At 38.1% G+C, this 19352-nt stretch overlaps 1 protein-coding gene across 1 annotated transcript in view; it reads left to right on the forward strand.

Annotated features, from left to right (window-relative positions):
* The window catches only part of puf (ubiquitinyl hydrolase 1 puf), an 870156-nt gene that overhangs the window by 671240 nt on the left and 179564 nt on the right, over positions 1 to 19352 (forward strand). The window contains exons 37-38 of the mRNA XM_068225443.1: positions 3900 to 4082; positions 10012 to 10158. Coding sequence (XP_068081544.1) covers positions 3900 to 4082; positions 10012 to 10158 — 330 coding nt within the window. The remainder of the gene's footprint in view (positions 1 to 3899; positions 4083 to 10011; positions 10159 to 19352) is intronic.

The raw sequence follows: 19352 nt of genomic DNA on the forward strand, positions 1-19352 counted from the left end.
TGTCAGCAGCCCGAAGATTGTTTTCCGTGATTTCCCATTTTCACCCCAGGTATTTAAGACTATGGCTGCTTCCTTCTCACTCCTAGCCCTTTGCTATCCTGTCATTGCCAAAGACCTCTCTGTGTCAGTGCGACGTTAAGTAAATTGTAAAAAACAAAACAAAGAAATTAAATATTGAGGTTTGGGAAAATGAAGGTGTAGTGGAGAACAGCATCAAAAGTTCAGTAATCTCTTTAAGAGCTGGCATTAGTGACAGTGATACATCGTTGGAGAATTTTAATGACTTTGAGATCAGTGGTTTATTCGCCATGTTGGCCATAACCTCCTTGCTGTTCCAGCCGTTAGCAATGAGTAATTTGTTATTTCCTCACTCTCTTTTATTCTTAAGCATTTACTTTTCTTGTTTTAGTGTTGGATGTTGTAAGTGCATACAGCATCATTTTGAGTTTTTTTGAACTTATTTTCACTCAGAATTCAGTAGCTTACCTAGGTATGGTATTACATGTTACAAGCGCTGTTTGCTTCTGTCATATTGCATTAGCTGTTCTTGCAGCAGTCAAGTGCTCTTACGTAGGTAGTATATTGGTCACATGGTTTGCGACCTGTCAGTTTAGAAGTAAAGCCATAGGGAGCATAGGGAAGGTGCAACTATGGTAAGCATGTACAGTATGCGAAACTTTTAGTGATACTTCGGCTCCCTAGTGCTGAATCGGTAGACCTCGGTTATCTTCAAGATTCATATTAGCAACCTCTGACACTAAAAATGTGAATTGATTATGCATCGCTGTGAGACATCTGGCGGTATAATTACAACACATTAAATACTGTTTTTATTTAAACAGCAAAGTCAAAATATAGGTTAAGCTTGAATGTGAGTGAGAAAAATCAAAGTACATCACAGGAACAACCTAGAACTCCTACATGGAAACAACGGTTTAGAAAATTCATAGCGATCTATCATACTATAGATTCAATTCAGATTTCATTTCCATTCAGTTGGCAGTATTACCGGAACCAGGATAGCTCCCTCCTTATTCCTCACCCCTGTAAAAGGAAGTATCACTAAAAGTTTCGCGGACTGTATTTGGTAAGATGATAATGATAGTTGTTTTTAGCATCTAGAGTATTGGCCTTACGTGGTAAGACTTTTTGATGTTATTCTTATTGAATGTTACCCTTGGCACATGCAGAGGAGAATGGGCCAGGACATAGGAATTGTTCTGGATGCGAAGGAGTGGTGTGGTTTTTTTTTGTTTTTTTTCCTGACTGTTAGGCACACATGAGACCAGGCTGCGGGAAGATTAAAGATGTGCTTCCTAGTTGATACTCGGATTATGGTTTTAAGAATATTGTATTCAGTTTCTTGGGGGATCTGAGGCTCATATCCATGGTAAGAATTAGGCAACCAGTTATTTACTTGGAGTAATGCCTTATAGGTTCACACCCACAAGTTTCAGATATTGAGCAAACAGGGTGTGATTTTAGTGAAACGGAAAGATGAGAATCATTTGATAGGATTTGGAATGAAGTTTGTGAAATTAAGGTTCTGTTGGTATTTAATGTTTTGGTTTGAAATTATTAATTCTGTCTTGTCTGAAATGAAGGTTGATATCAAGGGGAGAGAGAGGGGGGTGGAGGTTGAAGATTTATGGACCGTGCAATTGGGATTAAGGTAGTTGAAGAAGTCAAGGAGGTTCTAGTTCCAATGTCACACAGTACAGCTGATGTTTCTAAATCTCAACTGTATGGATAAGGAGGGATCATTCCAGTAGAGCTATTTTTAGGCTTGTTCGGTTGTGAAATTGCCAGTGTTGCCAGGCATTGGGTTCTTTACTTGGATTTCCACACCTCTCCAACATGTTAGCGATTAGTGTGCATTGAGACGCCCTTGTAAGCCACCTTTTGAAGCACATGTAGTGACAGCGCACTAGGTGAGAAATATACATCCACTTGTATAAATGCCTACCTTTGGCTTTTATGTATATATATACAGAGTATACCTCAGTAAGCTTGCCTTAGTAATAGGTTATTCAAGTGTCTTTAAAAGTAGTGTAGATTATGATGGACTGATGGAGGTAGATGAGAAAAGTGTTAGGAGGGAGGATATTAGTGATCTGCTCAAGAGAGATCTCAGTGGCCCGTAAGTCTTAAGTGCACTGATTGTTGGTGTACATTTCGGTAACATTGGTAGAGGAAATTGACAGTCAAAGGTGGGGGGGGAGAATTAGGGAGAATGACAAGAAAACATTCCAGAAAGTAACTAATGCTGATGGTTCATGATAGGACTGTTCAAAAGAGGTGGCTGATTTTCTGTTGTTTCCCATTTTCACACCAGGCAATTGTTGGGGCTGTACCTTTATTAAGGCCACGGCCGCTTCCTTCCCACTCCTGGGCCTCTTCTATCCCATCATTGTCATACGACCTATCTGTGTCGGTGCGACATAAAGCAAATAATAAAATTTTAAAAAAGAGGTGGTCAGATAGAAGTGCTAAACTTTAATTAGGCTCTTGAAGCTAACTAGGAGTGGATCATTGCCACTCATTTGTAATTGTTTTCTCCTTCTCTTCTCAACCTCTGAGAGGTGTACCAAAATTCTGCTGTAATTTGATGGATTTCTTCTATGTGTTATAGGCTGTAGCTGCTTCCTTCCCAACCTTAGCCCCAATTAATTACAAATGCACACACTAATACAGATGCTAGATTGCCACAGGTTATCAGATTTTTTCAAACTAAATACATGGGGCTGTTAACCACTATGCTTACTGTGTGTGTTATCAAAAATGTTCTTACATGGTAAGTTGCTGCTTTCCATTTGATCCTGTAATGTGTACAAATCCACTCCTAGTTAGCTTTCTTAACTGAGCATAAAAGTTAATTTGTTTAGCTAATATATTTTGTTTCTTGTCTTGATGCATTTCAGAGGTCGGCAACACATTGATTGCTATCTAATGATAAGATCATGAGAACATACATAGTGTATTACGAACTTTGAGGAGAGGAGAAAAATTTCCAGAAAAGACTCAAATACCCCATGTTAAATCCCTGTACTTGTGCTAGGAGAAGTTTGTTTTGCATTTAGGTTTTCACAATGTCACATATGAGTAGGTGCTGCAGCAGCTGAAAACTTTATTTCCCTCATTTGCATGTCTGAGGCTATACTGCATCCCAATTGTCATATATGATGTAGTGAGTCTACACTGCATCCCGATTGTCATGTTTATCCATCCTAAACAAAAGATCAAAAAATGAAGCTTAATGAAGAGTGATCCATAAGTTTTTAGTGTGAATTGATAGCATGTCAGTGATTTTAATCCATAACTTGATCACAAATTCTGTATCCTAATGTGATGTTATTTTTTATGAAGTGCACAGCATTAATCAATCAGTTATGTACTGTAAACAAGGATCTAATGCATATAACATGAAATTAAATCACATTAACGGTAGTAACACTGCAACTAGTGTTACTATCGTCAGCATATTCACACCCAGTTGTCAAGAAAAGTTGCTGTTAAAAAAATTAAGGAAATGTTTGGTATTCCTTGCATTGTTGCAACCCATGACTTTGGAAGTGAATAATTAATAGAAAATTGATTGTAAATTTTTATATTTTTTGCAGCTGTTTGCAGTACTCTTCATTTCCATATTTTTAACTATTTCATTGTCTAGAACTCTCTTACTCTTACATTAATTGACTTTACAAAAACGTTATCTTGTAACTGCAGTTGTTTAAAGGGTAGAACTTCTCAGTAGATCACTGAAGCATCTAGGTTGCTGCCCCTGATGTATTGATACCTATTTTTGGCTTGTTTGTTCTGCATGTAAAACATAATTTATTCAGCTTTCTAATATTTGTGGTCTAGACATCAACAATATATATTCCTACATGTTTTCATAGGTTGAAGTAGTGAGTGAGGATGAAGAAGAGGAGGATGTAGTTCCACTTCCTACTGACAAGTACAAGCCAGGCTCACTTGAAAAGATGATCACCCTAATAGCAACCTTGGTAGAACGTTCGCGAGGGCCTGATCATTTACTAAAATTGTCCACTGCGGACTTCACTGCCATTGCTGGGGGCAAGGTTAGTTGGGAAATTGATCATATTAGTATATTATTAACACATGTCCATTAATTCAGAATCACTTTTATGCATTGCAAAGAATAAAGCAGTAAGAATGAAATCAAAATAGCATATTCTTGCATTAAAGAAGAAGACGACGATGATAATAACAACATTGTACATACATCTTCATTATGGACTGTTATGCCTTTCAGATATCAGTGTGAAAGCTCTATGATTTTACTAAACTCCATCCTCTAATTGTAACTAGCTATGTGGCCTCGTTTAGTTTTATACCTCTTATCTTTAAATTATTAGAAACCGAGTCTAACCATAGTCATCTTGGCCTCCCTCTATTTTTCTTACCCTTCATAATAGAGTCCATATTCTCCTAGGTAACATATCCTCCTCCATTCACATCATGTGACTCCATCACCAAAGCCGGTTTATGTGTACAGCTTCAATAATTTATTTATTTGCACTGTTTACACCCACATTGGAGTACCAAAATCAACCTTAAACAATAAAATATTCAAAAAATAAGTTCCTTTTTTAACACTTGATAATTTCTTATCTTCCCAAAACTTCTTCATTCTAGACGATCTTCTTCTGCTGATATAACATACTGCTTACATTTTGATGTTTTAAGTGATAGATTCATATATTTGTTGTTTAAAATCCTCTTCTCTATTTTCAAATTGCTCTGTAGTTATTATCAATTCATCCAAATCTATTTATATTTCTTTAAACCAAGTGTTTTTTGTTTTACTATTCCAAAAGAAATCAAAAAATTGTTTTAGGAGTGTAAAATTTGGCAAATGGCATATGTATCCAAAAATGCTTCATTAATAATAATATTGTCACTATACTTTTCTGCTACAGTCATCGTCGGTCATTTTATTAATTGCTGAACATCATTACCTCATTTCTTTACTTAATATAGCATCCCTAATGAGACGTCACCATCCAGAGCAGTCTTCAACTCTGCATATTATAAGGTGGAGTGGTAGGCCAGTGATCTTTACTTGATCAAACTATCTACTTGCTGTGGGTCTTCATGGTCTTCATGGACTTCATTCTTCTACCTTGCCACATAAAATAGTATTTTCCAAATTTTGTCCTTTCCTTCTCAGAATGTGTGCCCAAGGAACTGGAGGTAGCTTTCACTTTACAGGTAGATAACGGTTTACCATACTTTCTCATGTAATTAACTCATTTTTTGACGAAAAATACAGGCGAAAACTTCGGATGCGTAAATTATTCGAGGAATTCAAATATTAAAAAAATATTTACAGTTGATTTAAATTTAAAAGATGCATCAAATATAATATACATACAATTGGTTTAACTCATTTGCAGTTAATTGTCATTTAGTGTAAAATTCCTGCGTGAGATTTTTTTCTGAAAAGTCGAATATGGTACATCAGGTAAGTTGGACACGTGGGTTTGAAGTAGTGACAGTGGAAAATATTACTCCCGTTACTAGCTGACGGTACAATCTGAAGTGAAATAAACGCGTACAATTCATGTAAGAACATAATAATGACATGCCGCCAATAAAAGAAAGCTGTCCAACACGAGAAGGGCTGGACATCGAAGGAGTGATGTACAAGTGACGTGTCCATCCACCCTTGTTCTGGGATATGAACCTAGATCCTTCGCGGAAATTTTACTTTAGGCATTGGTTTTTGTTACTGAACAACATAAGGTGCAAGCTTTCTGCCATCACTTGTTACAGCAAGCATTGCCAAAGAGAATAGCATTGCAGTACATCGTTCTTTTTCACGTCTGGTAGCACGTACCTTAACATTCTATGTCCCTTTCTCATAGATTGTTCGACTTTGGGGCATACGGAAACTGATTGGCGTCTGACCTGTGGCTCCTATTTGGGAGAGCAAATATTCCTTCACTTTATGCTTCTCAGTCACAAAGTGATGAAAATCAATTACTTTTTGGTTGAAATCATTCAGCATTTTGTGGCATAATGGTGTTCTTCGTCGTAGAGAAAGTCCATTTCTCTTCATAAAATTAATCATCAAGCTTTGGCTGACCTTCATATCCGAGACACTGATTCCATGTGCAGCAGCTATGTCTCGTCCTTTAAAATACAGCATTTTGTGAGAAACGGTATATCCAGTGTTGCATAATCAAATCACATACTTAAGCAGATCCTCCCCTACTACTGGAAACTTGCCACTTTTTGGTCCGCGATATGCTTTGCGAGACTTGTTGGTCACTTGACGTGCACTTCTCGCGCACATTGCATTCGGACACTGAATGTTTGTGGCCCACTTCCCTATTCCCGTATGTTTCAGCATAACTGATCACCACGAGTTTATATGATGCAGTATTAGTCGAATACTTGCTCACTGTGGACTAACAAATACTTTTGAGGTCAGAGAAAAAGCATGTCCCATACCCGAAACACTCGTAAAATACATTTGTACCAGACTGGAAAAGAGGGTCACTAGTCACTTCTGCGCTGATTCTCTCACTGAACTAGTGCAGTGGTATTTCCTACCGGCTGATAACAGCACATTGCCCGGTATTTGGAATGCCTGGTTTCGCAATAGTAGTAGTTGACATCTTTATTTCAACATCTTTTTCTCCACTTTGGACCCAAAAATATTGGAGTGCGTAAATTATGCCAGGGCGTTAATTATACAAGAAGGTACGGTAGTTATTTAATGAATGGGGTCTTTTTTTTTTATCTTAAGCAGATTGGCTTCAAAGTTTGTGGCTGTATATACAAAGAAGTATTCTTATACTGCATGGAATAATTGAATGCAAAGGATTAGACCAGGCCTCGCAAACTTCAGTAGGTCAGCCAGAACACAGTGAACATAGAATAGTCATAGGTTAAGATAAAGCAAGCTAGCTAGTGACAAGGGGCGTTTACAAAAGAAAATTTGTAAAACCAACAGATCTCTTGAATCTTTTTTCTAAGCTGCCCCAAAAGTTAGATTTTAGATTGTAATCTGAACATACCATTCGCTGTAAAATTGTTGACCTTGATTATATTGTTCTTGTTCTGTATTTTAATGTAAGATATTGTAGTGTGCTGGTACTGCAATATGATTGTAAACATAATTCACTTATATCAGTGTCCTTATAATGACACTCATGCATGTGCACACTATACACAAGCAGAAGCACCTTCCTTCATGATGTCCTGTCATCATATGTTAGTGCAATTGTTGTCCGGCCCCATGACAAAATAGTGAGCATGCTGGCCTTTGGTCACAGAGGTCCCGGGTTCGATTCCCGGCAGGGTCAGGAATTTTAACCATCATTGGTTCACTTCACTTGCATGGGGGCTGGGTGTATGTGTCGTCTTCATCATCATTCCATCCTCATCACGACGCGCAGGTCGCCTACAGGAGTCAAATAAAAGACCTGCACCTGGCAAGCCAAACTTGTCCTCAGACACTCCCGGCACTAAAAGCCATACGCCATTTCATTTCATCATTTTGTAACTATAACCCTCCTCCCTGTCGGTCGATCCTGGTTACACTACTGCTAATGACTCGGTTTCTTTACTTCACATTACAGAAATGTCTGGTTCTATGACTAAGTGGTTGGCATGCTCATCTTTGGTTGAAAAGGTCCTGGGTTTGATTCCTGGCTGGGACGGGGATTTTACCTTTCATTAGTTAATTCCTGTGGTTTGGTGGCTGGGTGTTCACGCTGTCTTGAGCATAAGAATTCATCTTAGGTAGAGCCCCATACCTACAGATGCGCAGGTCACCTATATGGCATTAACTAAAAAGACCTGCAGCAGGCCACGCTTAGCTTATGCTTCTGCTTCTTGGCTTTCTGTCTCTTCTGCTCTCAAAACCTCTTCATATTTTGACTTCTAGCCTCCCTCTGTCAGTTTGTCAAAGTTTGTTGTTGCCTCTCTGGTTTCTGAAATTCTCTGTGTCTGTCAACTATTTTCCGGAATTTGTTTCTGTCCAACATGCTTTCGGTGTTTAGCTCTAGTTCAGTTAGATCTCTGATAACTACTTTTGTCCAGGTTGTGGTGCTCTTGCTCTTACTTTTACTGGCGTACTCCCATATCCTCTTAGCCAATCTATCGTTACTCATCCGATGAATGTGTCCAGCAAACTTCAGTCGTCTCTTTCTCATTTCATCAGTTAGTTCATTAATCTGTTTGTACAGTTCTCCATTCATTCTTTTCTTCCAGATGTCACACACTTTTTCATTAATTCTTTACTATAAATATTCAGCCTTATTAACAAAACAAAAATAAGTTGAAGCTTACTGATTCTGAAACAGTTGAACTGAACCAGCTAAGCCTAACCTAAAAGAGCAAGGCCTCCTCTGCTGCTACGCTGAAACTGAAACTCAGGGCCGAATTCTTAGACAGCACTTACGTATAAGTGCCCCTTATAAGCCAGGTTTCATTTCATATTACCGACTTAAGTGTCCCACTTATTGCTATAAGTTGACCTCCCACATACACTTAAGTGACTGACTTATGTTGCAGCAAGATGGAGGATAATTATTTTGCTGAATATGTTGTATTTCATTTACAGAACGCTTTCCGTGCACACAGTAGAGATGGAAAATCCTGTCGAAATGTAATGTGACCAACAATTTAAAGAAGGTTTCGTTTTAGTAAAGTGGGAGTTATGAATGTTCTTGTTCCTTTGATTGAGAGAGTGAACGTAACCTCTGGAGGACTCGCTAACTCACCATTAATGAAGATTTTGTTTTGATATTTTATGCCATCTCTTAATTTCAGGTGGTTGTTGTTGTTATTATTATTATTATTATTATTATTATTATTATTATTATTATTATTATTATTATTATTATTATTATTATTATTATCACGATCATTACCAGTATTTCAGTTAATTAATTGGAAATGTGATACAGTTGATTAAGTTATCAAGACTGCAGGCCTATGGAATAGTAAAGAAGTTATAAGAAAAATGAACGTGTTGCACTACCACCATTTATTTTAAGGTTGATTTGTGCTTATTATATCAGGTATCAGGTTATCAAACAATCATTTGCCGGATTATATCAGAAGTTTCTGAAATTATGGCATCGCACACATCAAAAGATACTACGGTATTTACATTTCATTGGAGAAGTAATTAGGCCTATTACAACATAACGATTACCTACGGATATATTTGTCAAATCATTAAAAACATAGAAAGGCTAGATATTCTACACTTGGATGTATATTTGTATAGGTTCGAGTCCCTGGATAACTATAAACATATAATATAAAGAAGAAAATTAGACTGGGCATTTTCGTAGTTTGCATTGTCCACAACAAGTTTTTCTGACGTCATTCATATTCTGATGGGAAACTGTGTCGGTCTGCTTGTTCTATATTATGTGCATGTTCTTGCAGGTACCGTCTCAGCTCGCTGTTTTGTTATCCATTCTGATAACCAAATACAATATAGACGATCTTTTAACCTCAAAAATGTTGTGCGATGTCCTCCGACAAGCAAAACGCAATAGATCATCCCACTATTCGGTAGCCAGAACTACACGATCCAGGAAGTATGGGCATAATATACAGCATTGCCACATCTCCAGTGATACTTACTGTATCAGTAAGTGTGTTCTTTAAGTGCTGTCTATGAAATGTAAACTCATATGAGTGAATACTTATTATAAGTGATCCCTTATTACTTAAGGGTTCCACTTATATATAAGTGCTGACTATGAATTCGGCCCTCAGCATAATCAGTTCTCCTGAGTGTCTTGGCTCATGCTTAGCCATCTGGCAGTAAAATTATAAATAATTGTTTTATCCATACTTAACCAGAAATTTCATGATCAAACACTTGAGATCAAATGATCCCATTCATTAAAGTGTGACTTTCTTTTAAAATATGTCAAATACTTGCTTCTTTATTAGTGTTTGATTTATTAATACCTGTATTATCATTGTCTGAATCAGTGTTTACTTATCTTTCAGGGGTTTCCGTTCCTGTATCAGCAGATAAAAGATGGCATCAATCTAAACCAGACTCGCAACCTCATATATGCTTTGTGCAGATGGAATGAAAGATTAGCTGTTCATATAGTGGCTATGCTCTTTCAGGCTATCACGAAGCATACAGAGGTATGGTTATTTATGAAGATTAATTTCTAGACTTTCATTTCTTTGTAGTTGAGGAAAAATAAGTTTTGTTATTCTCTTATTAGATAAGAGCACTATTGTACGTAGATGTACTGGATATGTGCATCTAGTACATCAGATTTATATCAATGAATTGTTACCTGCTGGACTGATCAGTACCTTAGCTAACCTGCTAGGTACCTGTTCCATTACCAGAATAGTCTCTACAGTCCATTGGTCTTTTATTAGATATTATGGGGCAGTAAATAACTTGACTACCAACAGTGAAGGTGACCCCTGGATGCTGATAAAATGGGAGACCCAATTTTGAGCTCCGAATTTAGCGTGGAAGATGTTTTATTAGGAGATTCGCGATCTGATTTTTGGCAGAATGTTGTTAGACCTATTCCCAAGAAAGCCGGTGCTGACAAGTGTGAAAACTACCACACCATTAGTTTAGTATCTCACGCCTGCAAACTTTTAGCACTTATTATTTACAGAAGAATGGAAAGACATGTTGAAACCGAGCTGGGAGAAGATCAGTTTGGCTTCAGAAGGAATGTAGGATGCTATGTAGGATGCTAAATGGTTTATTCTGTCACCTATTCAATACATATAAATTTTATATTTAGGAATTTATTACTAATTCCGCTTGAGACATGTTTCGCCCTTCATTGAGGGCATCATCAGTCAAATTACCTCCTCAAGGCAAAAATCAGGTACCTGATTAGTATTTAACATGCACAAATTAATAAACATTACAATGGGAAAATTAAGTACGAGAAACTCTTGTACAATGGTGATGGTTAAACAATATAAGTTTAAAGAATAAGAAGTCGGCACCAATGCTTAAAATTACTGGGTAATTATAGCAGAGTTCAGCAGTGGTGGTCTGAAGAATAATTGATGCACTCATAGGAAATTATAAAGTTTTATCAGTCTGCAGTGATAAGAATCGAGGGCTTTGAAAAAGAAGCAGCAATCCAGAAAGGAGTGAGGCAAGGCTGCAGTTTGTCCCCTCTCCTTTTCAATGTTTACATAGAACAGGCAGTAAAGGAAATCAAAGAGAAATTTGGAAAGGGAATCACAGTCCAAGGAGAGGAAATCAAAATCTTGAGATTTGCCGATGATATTGTTATTTTATCTGAGACTGCAGAAGATCTCGAAGTTGCTGAATGGTATGGATGAAGTCTTGGGTAAGGAGTACAAGATGAAAATAAATAAGTCCAAAACAAAAGTAATGGAGTGCAGTCGAACGAAGGCAGGTGATGCAGGAAATATTAGATTAGGAAATGAAGTCTTAAAGGAAGTAGATGAATATTGTTACTTGGGTAGTAAAATAACTAACGATGGCAGAAGTAAGGAGGACATAAAATGCAGACTAGCACAAGCGAGGAAGAGCTTTGTTAAGAAAAGAAATTTGCTCATTTCAAACATTGATATTGGAATTAGAAAGATGTTTTTGAAGACTTTCGTGTGGAGCGTGGCATTGTATGGAAGTGAAACATGGACGATAACTAGCTCAGAAAGAAAGAGAATAGAAGCTTTTGAAATGTGGTGTTACAGAAGAATGCTGAAGGTGAGATGGATAGATCGAATCATGAATGAAGAGATACTGAATCGAATTGGTGAGAGGAGATTGATTTGGCTAAATTTGACGAGAAGAAGAGATAGAATGATAGGACACATCTTAAGACACCCAGGACTTGTTCAGTTGGTTTTTGAAGGAAGTGTAGGTGGTAAGAACGGTAGGGGTAGACCAAGGTATGAATATGACAAGCAGATTAGAGCAGATGTAGGATGCAATAGTTACGTAGAAATGAAAAGGTTAGCACAGGATAGGGTGGCTTGGAGAGCTGCATCAAACCAGTCTATGGACTGATGACTCAAACAACAACAAAATTATTTACAGTATAACAGTCGGGGGAAAGGGTATAGTGCTTGGTGTCAATGTTTTTAACAAAAATTACTGCCAAGGGTTGGTAACTATACAGTAAACTTATATTATCCAATTCAACAGTTGAGAATTTACAGTTTATATACATATTTACAAGAGAGCAGCTTGGTGAGCAAGGATATAAAGAAGTATATTACCAAGTGTGTCCCGTTGCTTTAATTGTTGGAAAATGATTGGAGCATTGACATATCAGAAATATGCAGAGTGATTTAATCTTAGTTAATAATCACAGGGGGCGGGCAAAATATTCCATAGCCAAATGAGGTTCTATAGGCATCAAACAGAAAGTTGTCTGGTTGAAGCACCGGGTTCGGTACGGTGAACTGGTCAGCGTGGAAGGAGACTCAATGGGTGTCATTGAGTAAACAGTGCATTTGAATTTCAACAATGATGGCAGTTATTTGTAGGTAAATGTATTACTGGGAATATGTTGCAGGTTGAATCCTTCGCTTTTTCTTAGTTGACCTCTTGTAGCTTGGAATGATGTGTGAAAACATCGGTGTGAGACGCCGGTGAGACTTAAATTGATATTATTTCGTGTATGAATGTATGAAGGACCTCGGGACGAAGTTACAGTTTTTTGTTGCTGGTCTAGTGAAATAGAATGGAGTTGCTTATGCTATAAACTGCAGTGGAGAGATTAGAATGTATACGGTAAGTATAGAGTCAGAGCGATGTAGCTGGGACGAGGCATCTCTTCATTTTGTCTGCGAAGAGGAGCCATAGTGGCACGCCATATTCATGCTGATGTGCGCTGGAATTCTAGCGTGTTCCACTTCCACTTCATACAACACAACTTCCAACAACACGTCTGAACTTAGGGGATCGAATTAACAAGGACAAGCCAACGTACAGAGTGTTCGTAAATCTAGAAAAGGCATTTGATAATGTTGATTGTACCAAGTTATTTGAGTTTCTGAAAGTGATCAGGATCAGATACCGAGAACGAAGAATTATGTACAGTCTGTATAAAAATCAGTCTGCAGTGATGAGAATCAAGGGTTTGAAAAAGAAGCAGCAATCCAGAAAAGATTGAGGCAAGGCTGCAGTTTGTCTCCCCCTGCTCTTCAATGTTTATATTGAACAGGCAGTAAAGTGAATCACAATCCAAGAAGAGGAAATCAAAACACTGAGATTTGCTGATATTATTTTATCTGAGACTGCAGAAGATCTGGAGAAATTGCTGAATGGTATGGACAGAGTTTTTGGTAAGGAGTATAAGAAGAAAATAAAGAAGTCCAAAACAAAAGGAATGGAGTGCAGTCGTATGAAGTCAGGTGATGCAGGTAATATTGGATTAGGAAATGAAGTCTTAAAGGAAGTAGTTGAATATTGTTACTTGGGTAATAAAGTAACTAACGATGGCAGAAGTAAGGAGGGCATAAAATTCAGACTAGCACAAGCAAAGAAGGCCTTTGCTAAGAAAACAGATTTGCTCACTTCAAACATTGATATGTTTTTGAAGATTTTCATCTGGAGTTTGACATTGTATGGAAGTGAAACATGGACAATAACTAGCTCAGAAAATAAAGAGAATGGAAGCTTTTGAAATATGGTGTTACAGAAGAATGCTGAAGATGAGATGGATAGATCGAATCATGAATGAAGAGATACTGAATCGAATTGGTTAGAGGAGATAGATTTGGCTAAATTTGATTAGAAGAAAAGATAGATTGATAGAACACATCTTAAGACATCCAGGGCTTGTTCAGTTGGTTTTTGAAGGAAGTGTAGGTGGTAAGAACGGTAGGGGTAGACCAAGGTATGAATATGACAAGCAGATTAGAGCAGATGTAGGATGCAATAGTTACGTAGAAATGAAAAGGTTAGCACAGGATAGGGTGGCTTGGAGAGCTGCATCAAACCAGTCTATGGACTGATGACTCAAACAACATGTGTTACATATTCATACCTGCCAAGTATTCCGGTTTTTCTGTAAAATGTACGGATATTGAGTGTGTTTTACGCTTGTACGGATGAACAATGTTATTGTGTGGATTTTGAATATCCACGCTTGTTTTCGCTTTTTGTGTCCAAACAAGTAGGATTTGTTTGACTTTCGATAGTAGTTGAAATTCGACCGGTAAATGTATCGATAGTCACATTATCGATTAACACCATGCTTTTGTCACCTGTTTGAGCTCAACTGGTACTTCATTCCCTCTTCTCTGATACGTTCCCAAACAAGTAGCAGGCTGTGATTTTGAATAAAATAAATCAGTGAAAAGTAGCAGGCTGTGTATTTGTATATAACATTTAGTAACTGCGTCGTGCTTCATAGCAGTTGAAAGGCTTTGTTTGTGTGTGGCTATGAGGTTGTGAGTAATATTGGCGGTTGTTCTAAAACACGTGGAATTGTGTGACAAATTTGTAAGCGATTTAGTATTTTTAGTGGTGTACATAATGAGTTCAACTAAGACACGATATTATCAATCTTTTAGGGAGGAATATTCTGCTGAATTTCCTTGTTTTATACAATCATGGAAAGGCGAAACATTCGCATTCTGTTCCTTGTGCTTGTGTGATATAAACGTTTCTCACGGAGGTAGAACAGAATTAGTAAATCACATTGAGGGCCGGTTCTACCACCTACTGGTAAAGTAGCGCGTAATTTGCCCTCCGCGTAAAAGGATGTTTCCGTCCGACCACTCCCAGGTAGCGCTATCGGCAGCATAAATCGTCGTTACCCGGCGCGTAATTTCTCAGCCACTTCGAGGGCCCGATAAGACTTTACCTGCCGGGCAAGTTCTGAGAGCTGAACATTATTAGCTGTATTTATGGTGATGTGCAACTCAAATTAGCTTAGTATACTGAAAAAAGCAGTATACTGTAACAGTGATCGATATTGTATTGCAGGATTTTGAACATTAATGCTTCCCTTTAGTTGCAACGGTCACACCAGCCTCTCACATCGGTAGCGCAGGGAACACATTTTATACGTCAAGCTTTCGTAAAGAAACTCTAAAAGGATGTAAAATCAAAATCTATTTGGAAATCATTTCAAATGGGCTTTAATTTTCTACTTTTTCAGTTTTCGGACACGAGATATATATTACTGTATGTATCCTACCTAACCCAAGCGTTTACGTAGCGTAATGGTTAACACGTTCGCTTCGTAAGACGAAGTGTGCAGGTTCGAGTCTTTATTATGACGAATCTTTTTTATTTCCATTATTAGCATTGTGTTCATTTGTATGCCTCTTTTCATACGTTCTTATCACAATATTATGTCTACTAGGAAAATTGCTTTATATGTATGCTACCTATAGCAAGTGATATTATGATTAATAGCACATAGGACTGTCGCCCAGGTAGCAGATTCCCTATTAGTTGTTTACATAGGCTTGTAAATTATTTCGAAGAAATTGGAAACTATTCCATTCCCGAATTCCTCTTCCTATGAATGGATATTTATCCCGATTAGTTCTTCACATTTACAGTACATTCCAACTTTATCTTCATAAAGTTAAAAATTAAAATGAAATGCTTTATCAATAAATGGAAGCATCTGGAACTAAACGAGGTCACAGAACTAGTTGCAAATAGAGCATCGCGGAGATACTTGATCAATTCACAAAAGCCTGCAGATAGAATGCTCAAAGGCAATAAGTCCGTAAAGAAGATGTGTGTGTATCTACGTATATGGAAGTGCGTAAAAGAGAGTTAAGAACAACGGCAGGGAACGAAAATACACTTTAAAATGTAAATTAGAAATACGATGAAAACCTGCGTACTTTCTATTACGGAGCGAGCGACTTGACCAGTCTACTACGAGAATACCTTTCAAAAACGCTGCCTTGCATGATAGGTTATAACTGGCGCAAGAAAATGTAATCTCGAGATTTTAATCCCAATTAGGTATTGATATTGAAGATCATAGATTAAAATCACGAAAGCTTGACATGAATCGTTGTCCATAACTCTTAAGACTCCTCTTATTAGGCTTTTAGGTGATAATCAGCAGACGCAAGCACAGGGAAATAAGACAATCGAAATGGGTTTCATGCATCTGACGATAGATAGCACCACACTCGAAAGCGAGAAATCGCTGAAAATCAGTCTAGCCAACCTCGTATATCGGTGTCTAGCTCCGGGTAGCTACCTAGCGCTTGCGCGGAGGTGGTTGGACGCAAGCCAAAGTACCAGCCGATTTACACCTCCAGGTAGTTTACCTCCCGGGCAGCTGCCAGCCACTTTACCAGCAGATGGTAGAACCGGCCCTGAATCTGTTAAACACGTCTCCAATACAAAATTTAAGGATGGCAGTCAGAAAATTAATTAGGTTTTTTTACCTCTTCTGGATCCGACCTTGACATAGTAAGAGCACAATGCTTGTTCACTTCAATTTTTAATTGAACACAATATCCTGTTAGCTGCTGCCAATCATGCTGGTGCTCTGTTTAGGAAAACGTTTCCAGATTCAGAAATTGCAAAAAAAAAATATGGCTGTGGTTGTACGAAAACCACACACATTTTGAAGGAAATGGCTACGGTTTCAAGAAGTGAACTCGTTGGTTACATGCAAGGTGAACCATTTTCTTTAGCTAAAGATGGGAGCAATAATAGTAATGCTAAGCTTTAGCCTATTGTCGCCACCTGTTTTGTGGCAAAACAGGAAAATATAGTTTGCTCAGTGTTGTCCATCCGAGCCTTGGTGGGTGATTCATCAGGACGTAATATTGGAAATTTGGTAATTTCACAGTTAGAGTATTACAAAATACAATTCAAAATTGTGTAGCGTTCTGTTCCGACAATGCTCCAATCATGATTGGAAAGAAGAATGGAGTCGCTGCTGTTTCAAGGGAAGCACAGTCATTTGTCTTTGTACTGGATTGCTCATGCTATTTGATTAACTTGGCTGCTGAGAAGGGTGCAAGCAGTTTGCTTGTTAAAGTTGATTAACTATTAGTCGACATCTTCGATTATTTAGAAAGAGTTGTAAGAGGAAGGAACGCTTTAAGAAATTCCCAAGAGCTTCGCAACAAGGAAATGAAGAAGATACTGAAACATGTTTGCACAAGATGGTTATCATTAGGAAGGCGTCTGCAGAGGCTGTTAGAGCAGTGGGATCCACTGCTGGGTTTCCTTAAAGATGAGGTGCTTGTTAATGCTCAGTGTGCATCAACTACTAGCTTAACATCATTTACAATTCCAAAAGCTGTGCCTGGTAGTTCCAAAGACCATAAAAAGTGGAAGGCTACTGTGTCATCAGAATTGGTCACTCCCAAAAGATTTGAATGTATCTCAAAATCTGACACTCCTGTACCAAGGAAAATCGTGAACAAAATTTTGTTTTGTCATCAGGCTTAAATAAGGCATACTGTGCCTTCCTGTATGCTGTCATTCCTTTATTTGAGAATCTCAGTCCTACACTTCAGAGTACTTCCCCTCACATTCATAAACCACTAGAACTAATGATGAACCTGTTGAAGCACCTGCTTTCCAGATTTGTTAACCCCGAATCATTGTGGGACTTTGCCTAGCGCTGCGTGTGCCTTGCTGCCGCTGAGAGAATTGCGCACTGTTTTTCTTTTGAATGACTTGTATTTTACTTCTTCTAAGTTTTACAGTGTCTACCCCCGTTCATTTCCTTTTCATATTGCCTCTTCTACTGATCCTATGCATTGTTTTCCATTTCTTAATCGGCTGATGATGACCTGGGCTAGGGTCGAAACCGGTACCATTTCTAATTATTATTAAATGAGAATGTAATTCACTACATTTCTTATTCTGTGGTATTGAATAGGTGGAATCTCCTTATCAATTATTTCAATTTTAATTGTGATATTCTTCAATATGGAACAATGAAAATTTTTAACTTCTATTAATTTTACTTTAAACACTACATCCTTTACAACAAATTAAATATAACTACATTTTTATATGTACAATTAATCCCTGAAAACGGGATGCAACCACACTTTATCCAATTCCCATGGCCAAGAAATCCATCTTGCAATATAGCGTAGATATTACTACGCGTCTAACTCCAGTCGGTTCAAAAGCAGACCAGCAAGCAGACAGTCGTTTTCAGAATGCCGAGCGCACGGAGCACAGGCGTGAGTGCAGAGAGTCGAGCGCTATCTGTCTAACAGCGTTCAAACTCACCACAAGTTCCACAGCGTGCGGATAGATAGCGTTAACGTACACTTATCAGGCAGTTGAATGCACTATGTTACCAACCTAGGAGTGTCAAATGTGCCGTGCAAATGTCCTAACAACACATACGAAAAGTCCAAATATATTATACAGGAATACGAAGACATACACCGACAGATTTTAAGTTTATTTATTAATTGTAACGCCACATGTGTGTTGAATTGAGAAGAGCAGAAGAAAGAGAATATAAATAGGTATTCTAATAGGGAAGAAGAAAGAAAAAAAGGCAAAAGAAAAATAAATTGGTTAAAGGGAAATGTAAAAAGTGCTTACTCGTTTTTCCCATTCTCAGTGTATACATGAAAACAAGTAATAATAGGTAATCAGTAGTGGTAATAGATGATGTAGAAATAGAAAAGAATGTAGCACTCTTTAGATATGACAATATCGAGTGAGTGGTCACGTTGTTTGGGGCACGTAGCTGTCAGCTTGCATTCAGGTGGTTTTCCGTGGTTTCCCATTTTCACACCAGGTAAATGTTGGTGCTGTACTTTAATTAAGGCCGTGGTAGCTTCCTTCCTGCTCCTACCTCTTTCCTATCCCATCATAGTCGTAATACCTATGTGTAATACCAATATAAATGGTCCGTTATTGGACATTATAAATTTTCCAGCTAGCTCATTCTTGGTTGCCAGCGTTTCGCCCTCGTGTGCTAGGGTGGGCTCATCAGTTGGTACCTAGCATACCTACCAATACGCTGGCTAGTGCATACCGTGGAGGCCACTGCGTAGGCTAACTGGAGCCACCGGCAGTGCCAATGCACTAAGAGACTTTGTCTCATCACTAAAAATTGATGCCTGCTTGGCCATCAGATGATATAGATGTTGATTCCCATAGGGAATCTGAAATATTTGTCCTGAATGAGCAAATTTATAATACCAATATAAATGGTCCGTTATTGGACATTATAAATTTTCCAGCTAGCTCATTCTTGGTTGCCAGCGTTTCGCCCTCGTGTGCTAGGGTGGGCTCATCAGTTGGTACCTAGCATACCTACCAATACGCTGGCTAGTGCATACCGTGGAGGCCACTGCGTAGGCTAACTGGAGCCACCGGCAGTGCCAATGCACTAAGAGACTTT

The sequence above is a fragment of the Anabrus simplex genome, chromosome 1 (genome assembly GCF_040414725.1).
Source record: "Anabrus simplex isolate iqAnaSimp1 chromosome 1, ASM4041472v1, whole genome shotgun sequence".
Classification (NCBI taxonomy): Eukaryota; Metazoa; Arthropoda; class Insecta; order Orthoptera; family Tettigoniidae; genus Anabrus; species Anabrus simplex.